Source organism: Trametes versicolor (genome assembly GCF_000271585.1).
Source record: "Trametes versicolor FP-101664 SS1 unplaced genomic scaffold TRAVEscaffold_12, whole genome shotgun sequence".
NCBI lineage: Eukaryota > Fungi > Basidiomycota > Agaricomycetes > Polyporales > Polyporaceae > Trametes > Trametes versicolor.
In genome coordinates this window covers 1258740-1278244 of record NW_007360332.1, presented here as the reverse complement: position 1 = coordinate 1278244, position 19505 = coordinate 1258740, and the positions used below count along the sequence as shown (strand labels likewise).

General features: G+C 56.1%; 9 protein-coding genes across 9 annotated transcripts; 4 read left to right on the top strand and 5 right to left on the bottom strand.

Annotated features, from left to right (window-relative positions):
- Positions 1 to 305: 305 nt before the first annotated feature.
- Positions 306 to 2663, top strand: TRAVEDRAFT_52676 (uncharacterized protein; the record flags this gene model as incomplete). Its single annotated transcript, XM_008045320.1, has 20 exons — positions 306 to 430; positions 485 to 563; positions 617 to 655; positions 692 to 733; positions 763 to 779; positions 906 to 915; positions 976 to 993; positions 1053 to 1078; positions 1142 to 1220; positions 1257 to 1281; positions 1431 to 1446; positions 1515 to 1551; positions 1614 to 1714; positions 1768 to 1814; positions 1875 to 1887; positions 1953 to 1980; positions 2047 to 2104; positions 2170 to 2194; positions 2257 to 2401; positions 2469 to 2663. 20 exons carry the CDS (start codon positions 306 to 308, stop codon positions 2661 to 2663), a joined length of 1125 nt encoding a protein of 374 aa, XP_008043511.1.
- A 339-nt stretch (positions 2664 to 3002) lies between these two features.
- On the bottom strand, positions 3003 to 3935 carry TRAVEDRAFT_133420 (uncharacterized protein; the record flags this gene model as incomplete). The annotated part of the gene is made up of 4 exons (XM_008045656.1): positions 3003 to 3137; positions 3193 to 3492; positions 3557 to 3787; positions 3846 to 3935. The coding sequence occupies 4 exons, from the start codon at positions 3933 to 3935 to the stop codon at positions 3003 to 3005; spliced, it is 756 nt and encodes a 251-aa protein (XP_008043847.1).
- A 1033-nt stretch (positions 3936 to 4968) lies between these two features.
- On the top strand, positions 4969 to 6266 carry TRAVEDRAFT_133990 (uncharacterized protein; the record flags this gene model as incomplete). The annotated part of the gene is made up of 2 exons (XM_008045655.1): positions 4969 to 5159; positions 5234 to 6266. Coding segments are annotated over 2 exons (1224 nt in total), but the record flags the coding sequence as incomplete, so codon positions are not given.
- Positions 6267 to 6334: 68 nt separating this feature from the next.
- TRAVEDRAFT_40167 (uncharacterized protein) lies at positions 6335 to 8924 on the bottom strand (the record flags this gene model as incomplete). Its single annotated transcript, XM_008045231.1, has 4 exons — positions 6335 to 6658; positions 7026 to 8021; positions 8085 to 8620; positions 8876 to 8924. The coding sequence occupies 4 exons, from the start codon at positions 8922 to 8924 to the stop codon at positions 6335 to 6337; spliced, it is 1905 nt and encodes a 634-aa protein (XP_008043422.1).
- A 740-nt stretch (positions 8925 to 9664) lies between these two features.
- TRAVEDRAFT_133379 (uncharacterized protein) lies at positions 9665 to 11382 on the bottom strand (the record flags this gene model as incomplete). Its single annotated transcript, XM_008045654.1, has 2 exons — positions 9665 to 11108; positions 11168 to 11382. 2 exons carry the CDS (start codon positions 11380 to 11382, stop codon positions 9665 to 9667), a joined length of 1659 nt encoding a protein of 552 aa, XP_008043845.1.
- An 827-nt stretch (positions 11383 to 12209) lies between these two features.
- On the bottom strand, positions 12210 to 13526 carry TRAVEDRAFT_155079 (uncharacterized protein). Its single transcript, XM_008045653.1, has 3 exons — positions 12771 to 13526; positions 12329 to 12692; positions 12210 to 12270 (listed from the first exon to the last, which is right to left on the bottom strand). The coding sequence occupies exons 1-2, from the start codon at positions 13212 to 13214 to the stop codon at positions 12330 to 12332; spliced, it is 807 nt and encodes a 268-aa protein (XP_008043844.1). The 5' UTR covers positions 13215 to 13526; the 3' UTR covers positions 12210 to 12270; position 12329.
- Positions 13527 to 13790: 264 nt separating this feature from the next.
- Positions 13791 to 14097, top strand: TRAVEDRAFT_31649 (uncharacterized protein; the record flags this gene model as incomplete). Its single annotated transcript, XM_008045203.1, has 1 exon — positions 13791 to 14097. A coding segment is annotated over exon 1 (248 nt), but the record flags the coding sequence as incomplete, so codon positions are not given.
- A 335-nt stretch (positions 14098 to 14432) lies between these two features.
- Positions 14433 to 15763, top strand: TRAVEDRAFT_52672 (uncharacterized protein; the record flags this gene model as incomplete). Its single annotated transcript, XM_008045319.1, has 7 exons — positions 14433 to 14462; positions 14522 to 14529; positions 14584 to 14630; positions 14863 to 14920; positions 15490 to 15506; positions 15569 to 15646; positions 15699 to 15763. 7 exons carry the CDS (start codon positions 14433 to 14435, stop codon positions 15761 to 15763), a joined length of 303 nt encoding a protein of 100 aa, XP_008043510.1.
- A 1253-nt stretch (positions 15764 to 17016) lies between these two features.
- TRAVEDRAFT_155075 (uncharacterized protein) lies at positions 17017 to 18873 on the bottom strand. The gene is made up of 3 exons (XM_008045652.1): positions 18674 to 18873; positions 17582 to 18614; positions 17017 to 17510 (listed from the first exon to the last, which is right to left on the bottom strand). Exons 1-3 carry the CDS (start codon positions 18709 to 18711, stop codon positions 17160 to 17162), a joined length of 1422 nt encoding a protein of 473 aa, XP_008043843.1. The 5' UTR covers positions 18712 to 18873; the 3' UTR covers positions 17017 to 17159.
- Positions 18874 to 19505: the final 632 nt, after the last annotated feature.

The following is a 19505-nucleotide window of genomic DNA, read 5'->3' as shown; positions in this document are numbered from 1 at the left end:
GATGTAGATCGTCGGAGAGCAACACAACCCATCGCTTCCGATGCCTCTCCTCCCAGATGCTGGTCGCGCGGATATCTAGCACGTCCGCGGTGCGTCGTTCCTGATCCCGTCTGCCATTCGACGTGCTATGAAATCTATCGGGTTTAACGACATCATGCATCATGGGTAACGGTCTGTCGACCGAAAATTGTTCTAAGATATATTTACCTCCTTCATCACGTTAGTTCTCATGACAGTTCGGAGCTACTCAGTACATAAACTCGGCCTATTGGGACACATACCACGCGCTACTCACCTACTACGCTATGGCTACACCTACTCAGGTGTCGATCGACCTGTCTGGAATTCCATCCTTGCCTTCTACGCTTCATATACCCTCGGTTGCTGGTACCCTCGGAGCGGTTCTTATCGGCACATTCTTAGGACTCATGTGAGTGTAGTACATCTGTTCGAATGGTGACACATTCGCTAACAACGATGCCAGCCTCTATGGGCTTACTCTTCACCAGGCTTATCACTACGCGCGCACGTTCCCGAGGGACCCTTCGTGGCTGAAGGGCGTGGTATGACTGTACTCGCTGCGTTGTGGTTATACGACTTATCCTACGCTTGACAGGTCATGGTCACAGTGCAAGCAATATTTCACTTCGGCGCGGTCAGGGGGCCTCGACTGTACTAATGTTATCTCCAGGATCTTGGAAACCGCTTCAAGCGTATTTACTATGCACATGTGGTACGTCGTTCTTTCGTATACTAATGTAGTTCAGCGAACGCTCAAAGTGCGTTTCTGCCAGTTATACTTACATGGTCACGGATTACTTCGATCCGCAAGATTTGGGGTCGTTATGGTAGCTATGCGCAACTTCGTGTTGTCTCGAATGCCACTGATGCGAGTGCTCTACTAGGTCGCTTAATGTGAGTATAATGCCCAGTATAGCAAGAAGTCTCTGGGCCGTTCTCACGTCACATTTGCAGCTTTTCTATTCTTTCTCGGTGCGTGGACTCGCGGCTGCAACGATGAATCGACGGCGACGATGGGTTTCTTGCCGTAGGGAGCAACTATGGTCACAGCTCAAAGGTCAGTGTCAATTTTGGTACCCATCCGAAAGGCAAGACTGACGGGTAATCGCATATATTGCAGCTTCTTCGCACGACGCCTATGGATCCTTGGGGGCCGCATTTACAGGATAGTGGTCGTGCTCTCGGCGAGTAATAAGCCCGTGAGCGCCAGCAGACATACTAATATTGTCGTCTAGTGCATATCCTCATTGGCACAGTTGGGTAAGTTTCGGCGCTACCCTGCATCATGTCCACTAAACTGACGTTCAATGTCTGCCGGCAGCGATCTTCATAGGCAAGAAGAGCGCACACTTCGACGTGTTTCCGAGGTCACTGACTTAACTTAACGCCCTGGGTTTTGTTCACCCCAGCCGCGACCACGATCACGTATGTGTAGCTGCGGTGCATCCTGAGCGGATACTCATTTGCTGATAATATGAACCTCTGCCGTCCAGATTCGTCACCAGCGATGCAGACAACGTGGTAGCTTTGGTATGAAAAGCCTATCGGCAACGACGGCTGTGACACTCACATCGTGATTGACCTGTCTGTAGCGCCTTTTACCTTCGGCGTTCACGTTGGCTATGGTATCGGACTTACTACTGACGGCGTCTCTGATCCATGTCTTGCATTGCAAGCGCACGGGTTTCAAGAGGTTCGTCTAATATCAGCATATTATCTGCGCATGATATCAATGCGTATACATAGGACGGACACCGTGATCGATACTCTGATTTTGTATTCCATCAATACGGGTATGTCGCATTGCATCTAGCAGGCTGGATAGTCTCACTATACTAAAACTAAGCATCTAGGCCTTCTCAATGGGTGCATTTTTTTTTTCGTTAGCGTACCGAGGTCCGGGTCTGACTACCGTGTCTTCCTCCTGACAGCGTCTTTGACCTCATCACCGCGATATTGGTATGTCGATTATTTCAAAAAGGCTCTACATTGCCACATACATCTGACGGACTTTGGACTTTCAAGGCTTTTGCTCAGCCAGATAAACACCTCTATAGCGTCTTCGGTATCCCCGGAGTGAAACGTAAGCATCATACCCGGGTCGGTCCATCTACGTGCTAACGCGCAATCTGACCCGCTGCCTTTTAGTGTATGCCATCACGCTCCTCGCTGCGTACGCCCCTTCGACCAACTCGTCGGCCATGAGACTGACACCTCAGGCTCTTGCTCATATAGCCTGAACTCTCGCCGTACGATCCAAGCGCAGAGTGCCACGGTCGACTCGGAGCTCCATGGCAGCGACCTCGCGTTTGGAGTCAGCGTGTCTCCGCCGCCGACAACCAAACCAATGTCGCTGGGTGCACGGCTTCGGGGCCATCGGGTACGTTTGGTGCAGGCTTGCTTTATGTAGAAGACTCGGAATGGCTGACGTGAACCCGGAAATCTAGGCTTCGTCTGTGGGCACATCAGGTGGAAACCACGCACTTATCGAACTCAAAAACATGTCGTCGTCGAGGCCGTCGCGCGGCACCTCCGTTGAGGAACGTGCCGACAGGGTCGGGAGCGATCAGGATTCGTACCATCCCTCCGCGAAGACAGATGACGTTGAATCAGCGCACATCGATTCGCCGGTGGGATGGTGAGTGCTTCCGAGCAGTACGATTGTTAATGGCGTCCTCTGTTAATGTTGTGGATAATCTTAGATACTTCATAATGCTATTTGGGCGACTCTCTCAAACACGACTGAATGGGAGTCACTATTTGCTCTCCCTGCTGCAAGTCTTGACGAGATTTGCAAAAAGATGAGCCACTGTACGATATCCATACGATGATGACAACAATGAAAAGCCCGCAGATGACTCGCCGGCGATTTTGAAAGAGGCCACAGGGTACGTCGTTGAGGATGCTGTACCATTTTTCTCTATCCTAGGTCCTACGTACCCCTGCAAAACAGAAGGAACTTCTGGCACGGTCGTCGTTCTTCACGGGGTCGGCGTAGCGCCAGTGTACGCGTGGATCGTCTCGTCCGCGCACCCAGCAGGAGTCATGTAGTCGTAGTTGCCCAGGTTGATGTATACGTCCTTGTTGCCCTCGGCGTCGGGGCAAACGAGCCAGGCCTGCACACGCTTGCGTCAGCCTCACTTCCAGAGCCAAAACACGCAAGATACTCACGTTGGTCTGCGGGCGCTGGATGGTCGGGATGGACCACTCGACGGTGTCGCCGGAGAAGACGAATGTGCCGGCGTTGGCGCCGCTCGCGGGCGCGGTCGACCACGACATCTTGAGCTTCATGACGGACGGGTCGGAGCGGCCCTCGACAACAGCATACAGCTTCGTGCCGTCCGCGACCTCCTGGATGAGCTGGCCGCCGGTGATCTGGAACTGCGCGGCGGTGGTGTAGTCGCCGAGTACGGCGTCGCCCGCGGTACCCTCAACCTCGGAGCGGAGGTACTGGTGGAAGTTGGGGTCCTCCTGCAGTATTAAGTGCTCACTCAGTACACGGGTTATGGAGAGATGGGGGTGCAATACGACGTACCACAGCACGAATGAAGGAGTTACCGGAAACCAGAGTGGGAAGGCTGCCTGGGGCACTGGCGGTAGAGGTCGGCGAACCACCGCCGCCGGGGGTGGAAGGGGTGGTCGGTGTGGCCGGCGTGCTGCTTGGGGCGGCGGCGCCAGGGAGGCACTGGGAGTAGTACTGGTTGGACACTGTACACGCCCACCCCGAGGGGCAAACGGTGGCGCCGGACCAGCCTTGGCCACCACACTGGTCGGGTAGGGCGGGTGTAAGCGAATGTATACGTGAGCAGAAGTTAAACACGTACTTGGCCGTACTGCGGGGCAGTGGCTTGTGCAGCAGCACCTGTGGCAAAGACGAGCGCGCCGAAAATCGAGAGGGTCGCTGAGGAGATCATGGTTGTTGAAACCCCACACCCCCGCCTCGCGGACCATATATGTATCTCCGCGCGGAGTGCATTGTTGAGGTAGTGTCGCGTCACACCGAGCAATTGCCTCTACCTCGGGCGTACCGGAACGACGTGACGCGGCGGAGAAGCAGCGAACGCGAGCATCACTCCGTGATGGGTAATTGTCGGGGACTCGGGGGGAGGAGGCGTCGTTCGGGCGTCAAGGCCGTCGCGCTACGATGCGTCTGCTGAGCGCAACGTAGCACTCGGAAGACAGTTGATTCCTCCGAGAATATACTCCATGATGAAGGGTGCCTCAACGAGAATATCTGGCAGAGCTCGTGATCATTTTCGGCCGTGTTGCTGCCTTTGTTCAACCCTAGTGATTCTTCTGATGATTCTCGGTTGAAGAATTGGCGCATGTACTGTCCATTTAGCATGAACCATTCAGGATCATCGGACATAGATGACTTAGGAAAGTTCAGCACGATGGGTGAGTAATTGGGACAATATGAGGGTTTGTCGGTAATCACTGCTACTTACTGCCAGAGTACACGCCGCATTTATTTGTTAGGCTGTCAGATTCTGTGCATTCAAAATCTGCATGAGCTGTGGGATAGGAATATAATGAGTGAGGGGAGGCGATAACTTTACTGGAGAGAGAGAGCGAAGCGACTGGGGCCGGCGCTTCCGAGCGGTGGGTGTACTTTTCGGGATATGCCGTCAGACGCCGAACGCGATCCTCATACCACTACCATGGCACCACCACCACCATTTTGTGGCGTCCCTGAACGTCTTTCGCCCCGCTTGCGCAGGAAAAATCTCGAAGGATCATACATAGGTGAACACATCCTCAAGGTTATTAGGTGGGTCAATAATCGGCCACCATCTAGTCACAATCCCGGCTCGTCTGCTCGATCAGCCACTTTAGTGTAGACCAATCTACCTGCTCTACGCAGCACAATGTCTTCTGAAGACCCTCCCCCGTAAGTCTGGAAGACTCTCCGTCACCGTATTTGCGAACTCATCGCCATGACACAGACTGCTCCAGCTAAATCATGATATGCTTATGGCAGTCATAGACGTACTCGGGGCACATAATGAACTGACATCTTTCTCGAGAACATGCAAGGTCATCCGAGAGTTCTGCATGCCAGTCCTATTCAGACATTGCAAGATCAAAGTATACCATCCCGTAGAGTTCGAGAACTCCCTCGAGGCGCGCCGGTCGCTGTGGCCTTACATTCGGTAGGCCACCTCCTCTGGCGCTTTTGCTGGCACCGCTCATCATTTTTCCTTGTATATAGTTCGCTTACCATGATGGACTATTGCGACAACAGAGGTAAAATAACGAGGCCAGGCATGTTACTGAAGCACACGATGGACCCCCTCCTTTGTGGCGTCTACAATCCCCGTGAACTGGGCACCGCCCTGCGCAATATGCCTCGCTTGCATGCTGTCTCCATGGTACTCTGCTGGGCTGAAGGACATGGCCTTCCGTGGTCAGTGCTAGACGCCGTATTGACAGTGCCACACTTGCGGGAGTTCACTTGCGACCACCACGAGTTCTCACCCCGCCCAATCATTCCCAAAGAAACCAAAAACTTCACCGATCCACCTGCTGCCCTCACTGCGTTCCATTACATCGTTAGCGATTACCGACATAACTCTCGGGGGTATCCCCCGGAGGCCGATGCTCTCCGTATCGTCTTGGGAAGCCTTTATCGAACTCTGCAGATTATCGACCTACCTACCGAGCCAACGAGTCTTCGCCACATATCTAGCCTTGCCTGGCCCGTCCTTCGTGAGCTTCGGCTCCGTGGAGAGCTTTACCCAGCGGAGGACCGCCCTGTCCCGTTGATATCCGCGCTGGCACATATGTCGGCGCTCCGTGTTCTCGATCTGCGCTTCAGTGTCACCAAGGGTTCACATGTGCCCGCACCGCCCATATGGCCCTCCGGCCTCCACGCAACGTACCCGTGGCCAGACCTGAAACACCTCGTCATCTCGTACGCGAACACGGATGACCAGTTATTTCAACATCTCCCGCCGACGCTGCGCAGGCTGACCCTTCAGTACTTTCCGCATCTCGGGCCGAGCGAGTGGGACGGAATAAACACTCTCCCGGTTGTTTCGCTACGCCGGTACTCTTCGTACATCTTGCACATCCTGCGCCTCTGCCCTATTCCCCAGCTCGACGAACTGGAAGTCGACTACCATCAAGATGGCGAGGAATACAGTCTGCTGCGGTACATAACCGCCGCGTTCCCTGCGCTCACGTCTCTCAAGGTCCGGCGCTATTGTGCCTCGGACGCAACCGATGTCGATGTGGTAGGTTGATTTTCCTACCATCGCTCCTTCAATCCACGGATGTGTGCTCTCTTTCTGACTCCGAAATCATGCAGGAATCAATCGCCCTCCTCATCAAGCCCTTGGTCCATCTCCGCATCCTCCACCTGCACCTGGATATCCCAGTCGCCGGCATAAGCTTCGAATATTGGTTTCCGAGCCTCGAAAAATACCAGAAGGTGCAGGATCGTGCCGCGGACACTATTGCGCCGCACCTCGGGCCATGCGTCGAGCTGCTCAAGCTCGGGCGGCTCGCTTACTCGTGGGCGGTGTACAGGGTGCTTCGCGACGACGCGGACATTGACGGTGGGAGGGCCGCGCCCGTGCGTGTTCAATATGATAGCGTCCTTTCGGTGAGGCGCATCTCTCTCGGTGGTGTTGTACTGCTAACGTTTTTCCGTGCTTGGCTTGCGCGACACAGGGGGATCCTGTGTTCACTCCGATCACCGTAGTCATATCACCCGCAGGAAATTGATCCTTCTTCCCTCTACACCGTCCTGTCATATCGTTGGAGCTGGAAGTATTTATGCTTATGAGTTCTCGAGTCATGGAGGGCGGTGCGTCTATAGTCTGCATATTTGAGACGAGCCTGTGGTTATTCCCCGGGGCTCGGCATCCTCGCTTTGCCTCCCAAAGTAATCATTCATCTGTGGAAAAAACTGCAGCTTTTACCCCCTACTGGTAAATCACAAAATGCGATCCTTGATATAGAGAAGCGAGTTCCTCCTCCCGGTCGACGTGGGCATAAACCGGCCCCGCAGATGATACACCAAATCTCTTTCTCTCCCCTCGTCCCGGCCCTCCGACTTGGAAGCGCCGGTACGTCCAGTTCCACCCCGCCGTCTTCCTCTCGTCTATTTCCCGTTCCATACCCACACGATGATACAGCTCATACCCGTGCTTCTCGACGAGCATCAACGTCAACTCGAATAAACCGACGGGTCTGGGTCCTTCTCCCGACCATGACTGGTGCTTCCACGTATCGGGGTTCCGGTTGAAGTTCTTCTTCCGCCCAACGACGACTGCCCAGACCTCTCGGTCGTCGTACACTGTCTGTACCACAGCCCAATCAGCACCAGTCATCCTCCAGGCAGATGCGGTTTCCACTAGCATCGGCGCGGCCCTGCTCCAGAACACAAAATACCCCGAGTCGGTCATTTCTCCTCGCGGCGCGCCCCGTGTGTCCCATGAGCTCGACTCGAAGAACGTCTCCACCACTATGGCGTCCGTAGCAGGCACCGGTCCTTTCGGCGTGTGTATGTAGGCACGGCCACTTTCACTCGTCTCCGGCATCTCGGGGAGCGTCGAGAGCTCCTTGGACGGCGTCATTGTGGGCGCGATATAGAGCCATGTCGCTGTTGCGCGCGGGCGTCGCATCATCTCCTGTATCAGTGCAATCGTTGCGCGCAGCCTGTCCGTCTTCCCGAAGCGCGACACGTCGAGGTGCACGCCAAACAGCCCCATAATGCTGAACACCATGTCCACAGGGCGAGAGGACGAGCGTGTGTACGCCGCAGTCCAAAGTGGTAGTCCTGTCCGAAAGGCGACTGCATTGCTCAGCGTCAGGGACTCGACCCCGCGGAGAATGCGGATAGGAAGGCGGGCCTGCAGGTCGGGAAAGTCGGGGCCGTGTTCGCGCAGCGCTTCTAGCCAGGAGTGGATTTCTCCGCGCAGCATGTTCAGGTCGCTGACCGCGGACCTGTCTGGCTCCAAGACCCGCTCGACAAATGTCCCGTGTGGGGCGACCTCGGTGTCGAACCTGAGATCGGATGTGAAGACGGCGCGGCAGCGTTCGTTGTATTTCTCTACGTCGCACCGCTCCTGGATGAACTCGCGGTATGTGGGATGGGTGAGCGCAAAGACGACTTTGACGGTCCCGTCCTGGGGAGCGACGGCCTCTTGGAGCGTCCATGCGCGGTCGATCCATGACGTCGCATCGTCGAGGCGCGCGAGGCGCACGAGGCCTCCGGAGAACACGAGGCACGTCGTGCATCGCCGGTAGATGTGGAACATGCGTTGGATCTGCCAGTCCTTATCTTCTTTGGATGCTTGGAGGATGCACAGACGGTCGAGCCACAGGTAGTTGCAGTTGTATGCGCGGGCGGCGAGGCATGCTGTGCGGATGACAGAGATGGAGATGGGGTCCGCGTGGAGGGCGCCCGCAACGGAGAATGAGGGAGTTGAGCTCCCCGCGGGGAGTTGAAGGTCGCGCCACGGATATGAGATCGCTGCGAAGAGTGGAAGCGATATGGAGCAAAGGTCGGTCTTCGAATCTTGGGAGTCGAGGATGGCAGGAAACTCCACGACTTGTAGACTGTCCGCGTCGAGAAACTTGGCAACATCCACTAAACGAAAGCGTCGAGGTTCTGCTCCAGATGCTCCAGGGTCTACGACACATTCTCTGGAGAGGTGGTCCAGGGGGATGGCAACGACAATGCTATGCTCTTGAGGGCAATTTTGAGAGTCCTGTATCGGCCTCGCTGTCGTTCCGGCTAGAACTGATAAACGTGTCAGCTAGTGAGCCTATTGAAGTGTCCGGATGCCCCGGACAACGGTCGTAGTACACTTGCCATTTGATAAAGTGTTGCAAAGACTCGTACGCATGAACGAAGATGCGATTTTGATGGACCATGAAAATAACTGGCCCATGCTTGGTCGGAGGAGGTCATAGGAGGTGCAGTAGCAATACTAGTCAGAAACCCGATCAGTGCCAGACGAGCACAATTGGTTTAGGAAACCCACGCTAAAACCGCCCATGAGAAGTCGAGGGATTGGAACTGAACGTGTTCAAAGCGTTGCAGACGCGTGCTTAACTTATTGTCGCCGTCACGGCGATCATGAACTCTAAGTGCATCTCTTGACGCACGGATAAACCGGTCGTCCGCGCTGAGAACACATTAAATGCCTGATCTAGTCGGGGCAGCCTATGCCCCGAGAACGATTCAATGAGTCTACGAGTATTGTGGCGGGAATACTAGCGTACTCACCAAGGGCTCCCAGAAGGTATCATGGCAGACAAGGGCCTACTAGGACCAGTGGCTCCAGATTCGAACGCACTTGCAGGAAAATCGGGCGCGTGAGAAGGAGCGAGTGTGTGCAGACGCGCACGTGTGTCAGATGCGAACTTGAAACGCGTGGGTCTATTCGGGGCCGCCGGACGGTTAGGTGAATACCTAGGTGGCGCGTTGCGCGCGTGGTACCAGGGATCTAAAACATGGAACTGACCGAAATCGGAACGAGGGAAACGCGCTGAGTCACTTACAATAATAGTGGATACTAGACATTGACGGTGCTGGCGGATAACCGTGCGTCAAAAGAACGCATGGGGTGTTCGTGTGTGGGAAACAACGTGCGGCTTTGAACATGGACAGAGATGCTTGTAACGTACATCAATCACGCTTGCGCGGGTTGACGGCCTCAGCGCGCACACCGACGCCCGTGGTCTCGTCTCGGATGACGACGAATTTCTCCCAGAACCAGGAGTACGGGAAGTAGCAGTGTGGAGCCCAGAGCGTGATCGTCTCCAGTGACGGGCTTGATGCCCCCGCTAGACTGTCCGCAAGCGACTGTGTCAACGCCAAGTAAGACTCCAGCCGAGTTATGTCCTCCGCGATATCGTATTTATATCCCGTTGGATAGTAGAAGGACGCAGTGGTGTCCGGGTGGTCCAGATGGAGACATATGTGCTGTAGACGTGGATGCGCTCCCATCATGCGGAGGAGTGGTTCCTGTGGACGACCCGGGCATTGTGTTAGCGCTGAACGGTACCTGGAGTCGAAGATGAAACATCGTGAACTCACCAATGGGCCGGCCTCAGCATCATCAACCGCACGGTACCTGAGCAACTTGACTGAGGTCAGGGCAGGATACGACGCGCCGATATGCTGCATGAGCTCCGTGTTGGCCTCGTCCTCGCGATACTCCAACTCCAGACTGGTGAGACGCGGGCAGCGGCACCGTCGTAAAATCTGCAGCATCTCCGAAGAACTCACGAGTGGCCACTGACAGCGCATGCCCCTGCCGTTCCATACACTATGAATCATATGAGGGGTATAACACAACGCGAGACTCTCGAGTGTCGGCGGAAGGGCGCCGTGGATTTGGTCGTCGACGTGTGGACAAGAGAGCGTGAGATGACGGAGATTCGGCCACGGCCACTCCACGATATCGTGGCCAGGCGGCCAGAACAGCTGGGGATCGACGCCCTTGGGTTGCGCGAGCTTCAGTTCTATATGTCGTAGGCGGGGCACGTTTGCAAATAGGCTGATAAATGGGAGTGAAGAGTCTCCGATCGCCTTGCGCTCGCCGCGGAGGCGTAATTCGCGGAGGTTCGGCCACTCGAGTGCAGTGAACACTTCGTCGAGAGGCGACAACTCCGTCACAAGCGTCAATGTTTCGAGGGTGGCGTGGGTCCTATTGAGAACAAGTAGGAGCGCTTGCCTCTCGTCTGGATAGTCCTGCTTTCGCCACCGACGATAATCGGACATGGTGTGCTGGAAGGAGGTAAGAGGTGCGCAACGGTCAAGAACGAGCTCCTCCTGTGGCAGTAGGCTGGGAGCAATCCGATGACCATTGATTGTGAGGTTTCTGAGGGTGGGGAGGGCGAGGATCATTTGCACAACCGACCACGGGATGCCGTGGATTGGCAGCCGGTGGAGGTTAAACGACAAAGTGTGCAGCCGGGGCATGCTCTCAAGTGCAGTAGCGAAGAAGGGCGTACTGTACACTGCACATAAGAGAGGGTCGGTGGTGAAACGCAGGTCACGCTCGAGTGCGTCTCGCAGATCTTCTTCACGAGGTATATCTCCGCAGCGGTCGTTGAAGTGGAGGATGCTAGGGAAGGTCGACGTGCCGTGAGAGGTAATTTGGTTGGTATGGATAAGATGACATACCTGACATATGGACGCAGTGCTTCGGGCACAAATCCTCTAGCTGCGATGGGGACGGGCGATCGCAAGCTGAATTCCCTACAAAGACTCGGCAGGCAGCGCAGCCTTATTCTTCGGCACGTTCTGGAGAGAGCAGGGATTGCCTGGAGGTGAGAAGCCGCCTCTACAATGAGATCGAGCACATCATCGTTAAGCGCAGAGATGCTGCCATCGTCCATTGCATGCTGTTGGTGCATGAGCAGAGGAAGTTCAGGTCGAGGAGGAGGAAGACCGTAATACGGTTCGGATGTTTTTCCCAGCGGGTTAATCATGTAGATTAGATTAGATTACACAGGCATTTCCACATTCGGAAGTTCTACCAAACGGTCGTCTAGGCCGCTCGTTCACCTGGACCACCATCATCAGCGTGCCCAGCAACTCACGGGGTCAGCGCTCTCTGCTATACGCGTAACGCTACTCACACAGCACCTGTCTTCATTATTTATCTGCCAGTTTGCGTTATTAGCCCACGACTTACGACGCGGCATAAACGAGGATCCGTCATTCGTGATGCTCTTTCAATCGCTACGTTATAATCCTCTTCTTAATCGACTCGCGGATTAGCCGCGCGTACGAATTCTGGACTCCTTCGAATGAACTGTAGTGATCATTCAAGTATATAAGGAGAGAGCTATCGGCTTACACAAAAGTCAAGAGCAGGTGCGTGCACGAAACGAATACGGTACGGCGTCCACCGGAATTGTGGTGTACGAAACGACACGTTCTATACCGCTCCTGTTTGCAGGTCAGATAGCTTGTCGAAGGTGTCTGCAGCGTATATGATACTACTCCTTTAGGGCAGCGGAGTCAAGATAACGCTGTATCCTGAGCGACCCACAGCCAGTACTGAGAGACGCCCGCATAGCGACATAGACGAAGATCGAGCTGATACAACCACGGGCTGCAGCAACACAATACATCAGGCAATCCGAGTCTAGCGAACGAGTAACAATATCAGAGTACATGCACCTCCTATGCATATATCCTCCGTGCGAGTGAGGGGGTAGGTTGAAGGATGAGAAAAGGATATTTGAGGGTGGGGTTCGGAGTGAAGTGACGCGGAGCTCCTGTATTTTGTGAGCAACCCGACTGCTCCCGGCTCATATGCACTGATATGGGACGTACATCAACGACGGTGAGTGCGCGGCTTCACTGCTTCTGCACATGGCTTTACTGCCTCTGCGCGCACACCGACGCCTGTGGCCTCGTCTCGGACGACCGCGAAGCTCTTCCAGAACCAGGAGTACGGAAAATCGGAGTCCGGAGTCCAAAGCGTGATCGTCTCCAGCGATGGGCCTGACGCGTCCGCCAGGCTGTCCGCGAGCGACTGCGTCGACACCAAGAACGTTTCCAGCAGCAATTTGTCGTGCGTAATGCTGTATTTGTAACCCGTGTAAAACAAGAAAGAAGTCGTAGTGTCGAGGTGATCGAGGTGAAGACAGATTCTTTGCAGATGGGGATGTGCTCCCAGCATGCAAAGGAGTGGTTCCTGAGGACGATACAGGAATTGTGTTAGCGCAACACGGTGCCAGGGTGAGCATATGAGTGGTGGGTGTCGTAAACTCACCAGGGGGCCGGCCTCAGCGTCAGCGGCCGACCGGTATCTGAGCAGCTTGAAGGAGGTCAACGCGGGGAAAGACGCGCCGATATGCTGCATGAGCTCTGCATCCGCCTCGTCCTCGCGATACTCTAACTCCAGACTGGTGAGACGCGCGCACCGACATCGCCGTAAGATTTGTAGCATCTCCGAAGACCTCACGAGCGGCCACTGACAGCGCATGCCTACGGCGTTGCCACGTAGCATATGAGGGGTATAACGCAGCGCGAGGCTTTCAAGAGTCAATGGAAGGGCGCTGTAGATTTGGTCGTCGACGTGTGGACAAGAGAGCGTGAGGTGACGGAGATTCGGCCACGGCCACTCCACGATATTGTGGCCAGGCGGCCAGAATGGCTGGGGATCGACGCCTGCCGTTTGCGCGAGCTTGAGTTCCACACGTCGTAGGCGGGACATGTTTGCGAACAGGGTGATAAATGGGAGTGAGGAGTCTCCGATCGCCTTGCGCTCGCCGAGGAGGCGTAATTCGCGGAGATTCGGCCATGCGAGCGTAGTGAATATTTCGTTGAGAGGCGACAACTCCGCCACGAGCGCCAATGTTTCGAGGGTCGCGTGGGTCCTGTTGAGAACGAGCAGGAGTGCTTGCCTTTCATCCGGATAGTTCTGTTCTCGCCACCAACGATAATCGGACACGGTGTGCTGGAAGGAGGTAAGAGGTGCGCAACGGTCAAGAACGAGCTCTTCCTGTGGCAATAGGCTGGAAGCAATCCGATGACCATTGATTGCGAGGTTTCTGAGGGTGGGGAGAGCGAGGACCATCTGCATGACCGACCACGGGATGCCGTGGACGGGCTGCCAGCGGAGGTTGAACGACAGAGTGTGCAGCCGGGGCATATTTTCCAGCGTGGTGGCGAGGAAGGGCGTACTGTAAACTCCACATAAGAGGGGGTTGCTTGTGAAGCGCAGGGGACGCTCGAGCGCGTCTCGAATATCTTTTTCACGAGGTATATCTCCGCAATTGTCATTGAAGTGGAGGATGCTGTTAGACGTCAACGTGCTGTGAAGGATGATTTGGTCTGTACGAACACGATGGCCTACCTGACATATGTACGCAGTGCTTCGGGGATGAATGTCATGGGTATGACGGCAACGCGCGTTCGCAAGTTGAATTCCCTGCAAAGACTGGGCAGGCAGCGCAACCTGATCCTTCGGCATGTTCTAGACAGAGCAGGAATAGCCTGGACAAGGGAGGCCGCCTCGACGATGAGGTCGAGCACATCGTCGTTCAGTGCACCGATGCTGCCATCGTCCATCGCAGGCTATTCGTACGTGTATGAACAGAGGAGAGAGAGGAAGCGCATGAGGTTTCGCCCGATGGACCAATCATGTAGATTAGATTAGATCAAACAAGCGTCTTCCACATTCGGAAGTTCTACCAAACGGTCGTCTCACGTTCACCCCGGACCACCATCATGGGCGTGCCCAGCAACTCACGGGGTCAGCACTCTCTATTATTCGCGCAAAGCTACTCGTTTTTGCAAGCAGAAAACAGGGAAACTCACGACACTTCCTGAGCCTTTGCATCTCGGACCGTGGACGCATCCGTTTACGATTGCGCCAGCTGTGCAACTCGAGACGCCACCTTAATCTAGCTGTTAGCGGGATCAAGACTAGATGTGTGTGGGACCCTCCTGGGTTCCGGAGGTAAGTCTTCAAGCACGGGAGTACGGAAATGCTCCTCGCTGCACCCTCGTTGTAATCAGTGCAGATCGTACGTATCCGCTGAAAAGTCTGGATTCCATCGCTGACGATTGTCTGTCACCAGGTCAGAGCCGCTCGACCTAGAGAGGCAGCTCCGACGATCGCTCGCTCGTACGTGTTCTTTCTGACACGAGGTGACCCCAGTACAGCGTGTACACACGAGCATAGCATTTTATCGGAACCGCCCTTCGCCACGAGGGAACAGAAGCAACGCCCGGACTGTATCCACAACACCCTGCCACTGTTGGACGCTAAATGTGTCCAGCGGAGAGCGCAACAACTGTCTCTTGCAAGCTCACAGGATACCTCTTGACTACCGGGAGAATTGCTGACAGTCGGTCAGGGATTCTGGAGGTCAGGGCCGCCGCAGGCCGCCAGCGCACCTGGATTCGGTGGCAATTGTCAGTATCTCGCCCCAGAAGACACGACGCGACTCCGTGACTCCGACGGCGATGCTTCTGCGCGCGCGCCGCCGCTCTGCACCCACAGGCCCACCATATGATAGTCGGTTTTCTGATTATCTGCGCTCCATCGCAGCAGGCGGCCACCGCCCCTTTTGTTCGTCCCGCCACCCCAGGTCGCCCATACCACTCCTGGAAGGTCGGGGACACGGCACGCGCCCCCATCGATACGCCCGTTGAAACCCAGCATGAGAACATACCAGCACGCGGCACAAAGGCGTCCGGATTGGGCGAAGTCTTTGTGGGACCCCCACGCGGATGGGCGCGGATGCCGTCCGGCTCAGGCCCGGGGTGGGCTCCCCGAAGCTATATAAGCTGGCCTGCTCGCCCCTCCTCTCTCCCCAGGCCTTCACGGTCGACACCGGCCAGCTCAAGTCCCTCAGAGGCCTATAGACAGCGCGCGTCGTCTCCAAGGCGCGCGCCGCCCTCGTGAGGGCTTGGACGGTAAGGTCGCTCGTATCCTGCGACGGTAGCGTTGTCGCTGATCACCCTTCATGCTCGTTTTTCAGAACACTTCATGCACTCGGTAAGTCATCACGTCTCCCTACGGTGTACGTTCGCGGTTGCTGACTCGCATCCCCCTCACAGCGTCGCATCCGCCACCAGCGGTCGGCAGCGAACGGCCCACTGTGGCGACGTGGGCGGCTTTGCTCAACGCTATAGACAGTGAGTGCCTCCTGTGCCACCCGACGCGCATATCACTAACATGCCGTGCTAGCCATCGTCAGCACCCCTACCCAGTGGGACCCCATCCATCCTCCCGCTTGGGGCTGGGGTGTCTGACTTCATGTCGGCACCCCTACCCAGTGGGGCTCAACACCCTCCTCGCGCACGCCACGTCGGGCCCCATGTAAACATCTGGGATCCGCGTGAGGGGCGAAGGTACTCACAGACCGACGCCCTGCGCGACACCACTCCACAAGGGGTGTTGTCGAACGCCTACCGGGCACGCAGCGTCCGCGCATCCTCGCGGACTCCAGGTGAGTCCCTTCTATCTCAAGGTCGGCGCGCGTGCTGCAGGGCGCGCGTCGATATCGCCGACTCCGGGCCTCAAGCCGGAGGTCGCGCGGCGGGCTCAGGTCCCCCAGGACCGACGCCCAGCGGGGTTCTCTGCGACCCCGCTTCCTGCACCGTCCCCTCATAGTTATGAGGACACCACGCGGTAATGGACCCGCTATGAGGGACGGCAGCCCGCCCACCCTCAGTTATGAGGACACCGCAGAGGAACGGCCCCGTTGAGGGTGGACGGACCCCAGGGATAGCGCAGGCCTCTTCGTGGCCCCTGGGACTAGTACCCGCTGCCGTGAGGCAGCGGAGAAGCCAACTGCGCTCATGTCGGCGGACGTCGACATCCTGCAGGTGAGTCTCTTCTCTTGTCTGCTTCCCGCTTCTATGTAGGCTGACACATATCTGTCACCAGGGCAATGTTTTGAGCTCACGCTGTAGCAGGACCACATGTACGTGATCCGCCCTCACCGCGCCGAGCGAACTCGTCGCTGACTCCCATTGTGAACAGGTTCCTCCGGCGAGTGCGCTCGCTGCCCTCTCGATAGCCGTACCCCGGGCCAATGTGCCCCGTCGCGGGAGTGACGACACCGCACGTCAACCCGATACGGCGCTGCTCACAAGTGCGGCATACGACCGGGCTCGACGTGCGGGGCGGGTCTTTTCGGGACGAAGCTGCACACCGCGGCATACGTCCGAGCAACCTCGCGCCACCGGCGTACATCGCTCCACCCTACTGTACGTCTTCCGCTCGCAAGCATTGTCTCACTGCGTCGTGCTGATTATGTCCCCCCAGGTCTCTATATGTGTGCTTCAAGACAACGAACAATCACTGTGTGCCTCAAGATTCTCGGGGTACGGGTCAGGCGCGCGCGACGCGGAGGGGTTTGACCCCGCGTGCGAGCCTGGTCCTGGCGCAGGCCTTTTCGTGGCCCCCGGGATAACTACTCGTCGAGGTGTTAACGCCTCCGAGGAAACCAACGTGCGCCGAAGTGAGTATTGCGTAGATGAGAATTTCATATGTGCGTGCTAGTGTACGAACGGTGTAATCAATTCGTACTACTTGGGCGTCCTCTCCTATGACATACACGATACCTTTCCACGCCGGGAACCGAACGACACCGACGTGCCGGAGGGAGATAAGTATTACTGTGTTGGTGTGCGGTACAGTGTATCAATTAGTTGGTGCTGAGCGACTACGCGGCTTGACGGGATGAGCGCGCATGCCTGTCCCCGTAGCATCGTCTCGGACCACGGCAAAGTCCTCCCAGAACCAAGGAAACGGGAAGTAGAAGTATGGCGCCCAGAGCGTGATCGTCTCCAGCGACGGGCCTGATGCGCTCGCCAGGCTGTCCGCGAGCGACTGTGTCAACGCCAAATATGACTCTAGCCGAGTTGTGTGGTACACGATCTCGAATCTGTATCCCGTGGGGTGGTAGAAGGACGCCGTGGTGTCTGGGTGGTCTACGTGGAGACATATGTGCTGGAGGCGGGGATGTGCTCCCACCATGCGGAGGAGTGGATCCTGCAGGCAACCCGAGCATCGTGTTAGCGCTGCACGGTGCCAGGAGTCGAAGATGAAACTCGTGAACTCACCAATGGGCCGGCCTCAGCATCATCGTCCGCACGATACCTGAGCAGCTTGAATGAGGTCAGCGCAGGATACGACGCGCCGATATGCTGCATGAGCTCTGCGTTCGCCTCGTCCTCGCGATATTCCAACTCTAGACTGGTGAGGCGCGGGCACCGGCATCGTCGTAAAATTTGCAGCATCTCCGAAGACCTCACGAGTGGCCACTGATAGCGCACGTCTGTGAATTTCCGTACGTTACGCAGCTTATGAGGGGTATAACGCAGCGCGAGGCTTTCAAGCGTCGACGGAAGTGCACCGTAGATTTGGTCGTCGACGTGTGGACAAGAGAGCGTGAGGTGGCGGAGATTCGGCCACGGCCACTCTACAACATGGAGGCCAGGCGGCCAGAACGGCTGGGGATCGACGCCCTTGGGTTGCGCGAGCTTCAGCTCTATATGTCGTAGGCGGGGCATGTTTGCAAACAGTGTGATGAATGGGATGGAGGGGTCTCCGGTCGTCTTGCACTCGCCACGGAGGCGTAATTCGCAGAGGTTCGGCCACTCGGGTGTAGTGAATATTTCGTGGAGAGGCGACAAGTCCGCCACGAGCGCCAGCGTTTCGAGGGTAGCGTGGGTCCTGTTGAGAACGAGCAAGAGTGCTTGCCTCTCGTCCGGATAATTTTGTTCTCGCCACCAACGATAATCGGACATGGTGTGCTGGAAGGAGGTAAGAGGTGCGCAATGGTGAAGGACGAGCTCCTCCTCTGGCGACAGGCTGGGAGCAATCCGATGACCATTGATTGCGAGGTTTCTGAGGGTAGGGAGAGCGAGGACCATTTGCATGACCGACCACGGGATGCCGTGGATTGGTTGCCAGAGGAGATTGAACGACAGAGTGTGCAGTCGGGGCATGCTCTCCAACGCGGTAGCGAGGAAGGGCGTGCTATAAGCTCCACATAAGATGGGGTTGCTTGTGAAGCACAGGGGACGCTCGAGCGCGTCTTGCAGATCTTCTTCACGGGGTATATCTTCGCACAGGTCGTTGAAATGGAGGATGCTAGTAGAGGTCGACGTGCTGTGAGGGATGATTTGATCTGTACGAATCCGATGGCGTACCTGACATATGTACGCAGTGCTTCGGGGATGAATGTCATGGGTATGATGGGAACGCGGATTTGCAAGTTAATTTCCCTGCAAAGACTCGGCAGGCAGCGCAGCCTGATTCTTCGGCATGTTCTGGAGAGAGCAGGGATAGCTTGGACAAGGGAGGCCGCCTCGACGATGAGGTCGAGCACATCGTCGTTCAGTGCACCGATGCTGCCATCGTCCATCGTCAGCTGTTCGTATGTGTATGAGCAGAGGAGGAAGAGGAAGAGCACGACACGGTCACTCGGAGGGTTTCGCCCATCATGTAGATTAGATTAGATCAAACAGGCGTCTTCCACATTCGGAAGTTCTACCAAACGACGGTTGTCTCTCGTTCACCCGGACCATCATCATCGGCGTCCCCAGGAACTCACGGGGATAGCAGTCCCTATTATACGCGCAAAGCTACCAAAACAGCAGTTGTCAACCTCTACGCACATACAGGGCGCTCTCCGACACACGCCTTTGTGCGGCATGAATGAGGACCGGTCGCCGACGATCGTGATGCTCTGTTCGCTACGTTACAATCCTCTTCTTCAAGACACTTGCTAATTCGACCCGCGCACGAGTCTTAGAGTACATGAAACGAAATTTGTTGTGCCCTACGATGATCTAGCTCTGCAAGTCGGCCCTTGCAAGCAGAGAAGGGGTAAGTCACCGTATGCCACGAGGTATGCTATATGCAAAGTGGCAGAGATACCGGCCTCTGGTAGGAAGGTCACTTTTTGCGTCTTTGCATTTCAGACCGTGGACGCATCCGTTTACGATTGCGCCAGCTATACAACACGAGACGCCACCTTAA

Excerpts from the sequence above, each read along its gene's own strand:
- TRAVEDRAFT_155079 (XM_008045653.1), bottom strand. The coding sequence starts at position 13,214 with ATGTCCCGCCTACGACGTGTGGAACTCAAGCTCGCGCAAACGGCAGGC. Across the intron at positions 12,693-12,770 it reads ACGCTGAGGCCGGCCCCCTG|GAACCACTCCTTTGCATGCT; the intron begins GTGAGTTTACGA and ends TATCGTCCTCAG.
- TRAVEDRAFT_155075 (XM_008045652.1), bottom strand. The coding sequence starts at position 18,711 with ATGACATTCATCCCCGAAGCACTGCGTACATATGTCAG. Across the intron at positions 18,615-18,673 it reads GCACTGCGTACATATGTCAG|CATCCTCCATTTCAACGACC; the intron begins GTACGCCATCGG and ends GACCTCTACTAG. Across the intron at positions 17,511-17,581 it reads ATGCTGAGGCCGGCCCATTG|GATCCACTCCTCCGCATGGT; the intron begins GTGAGTTCACGA and ends GGTTGCCTGCAG.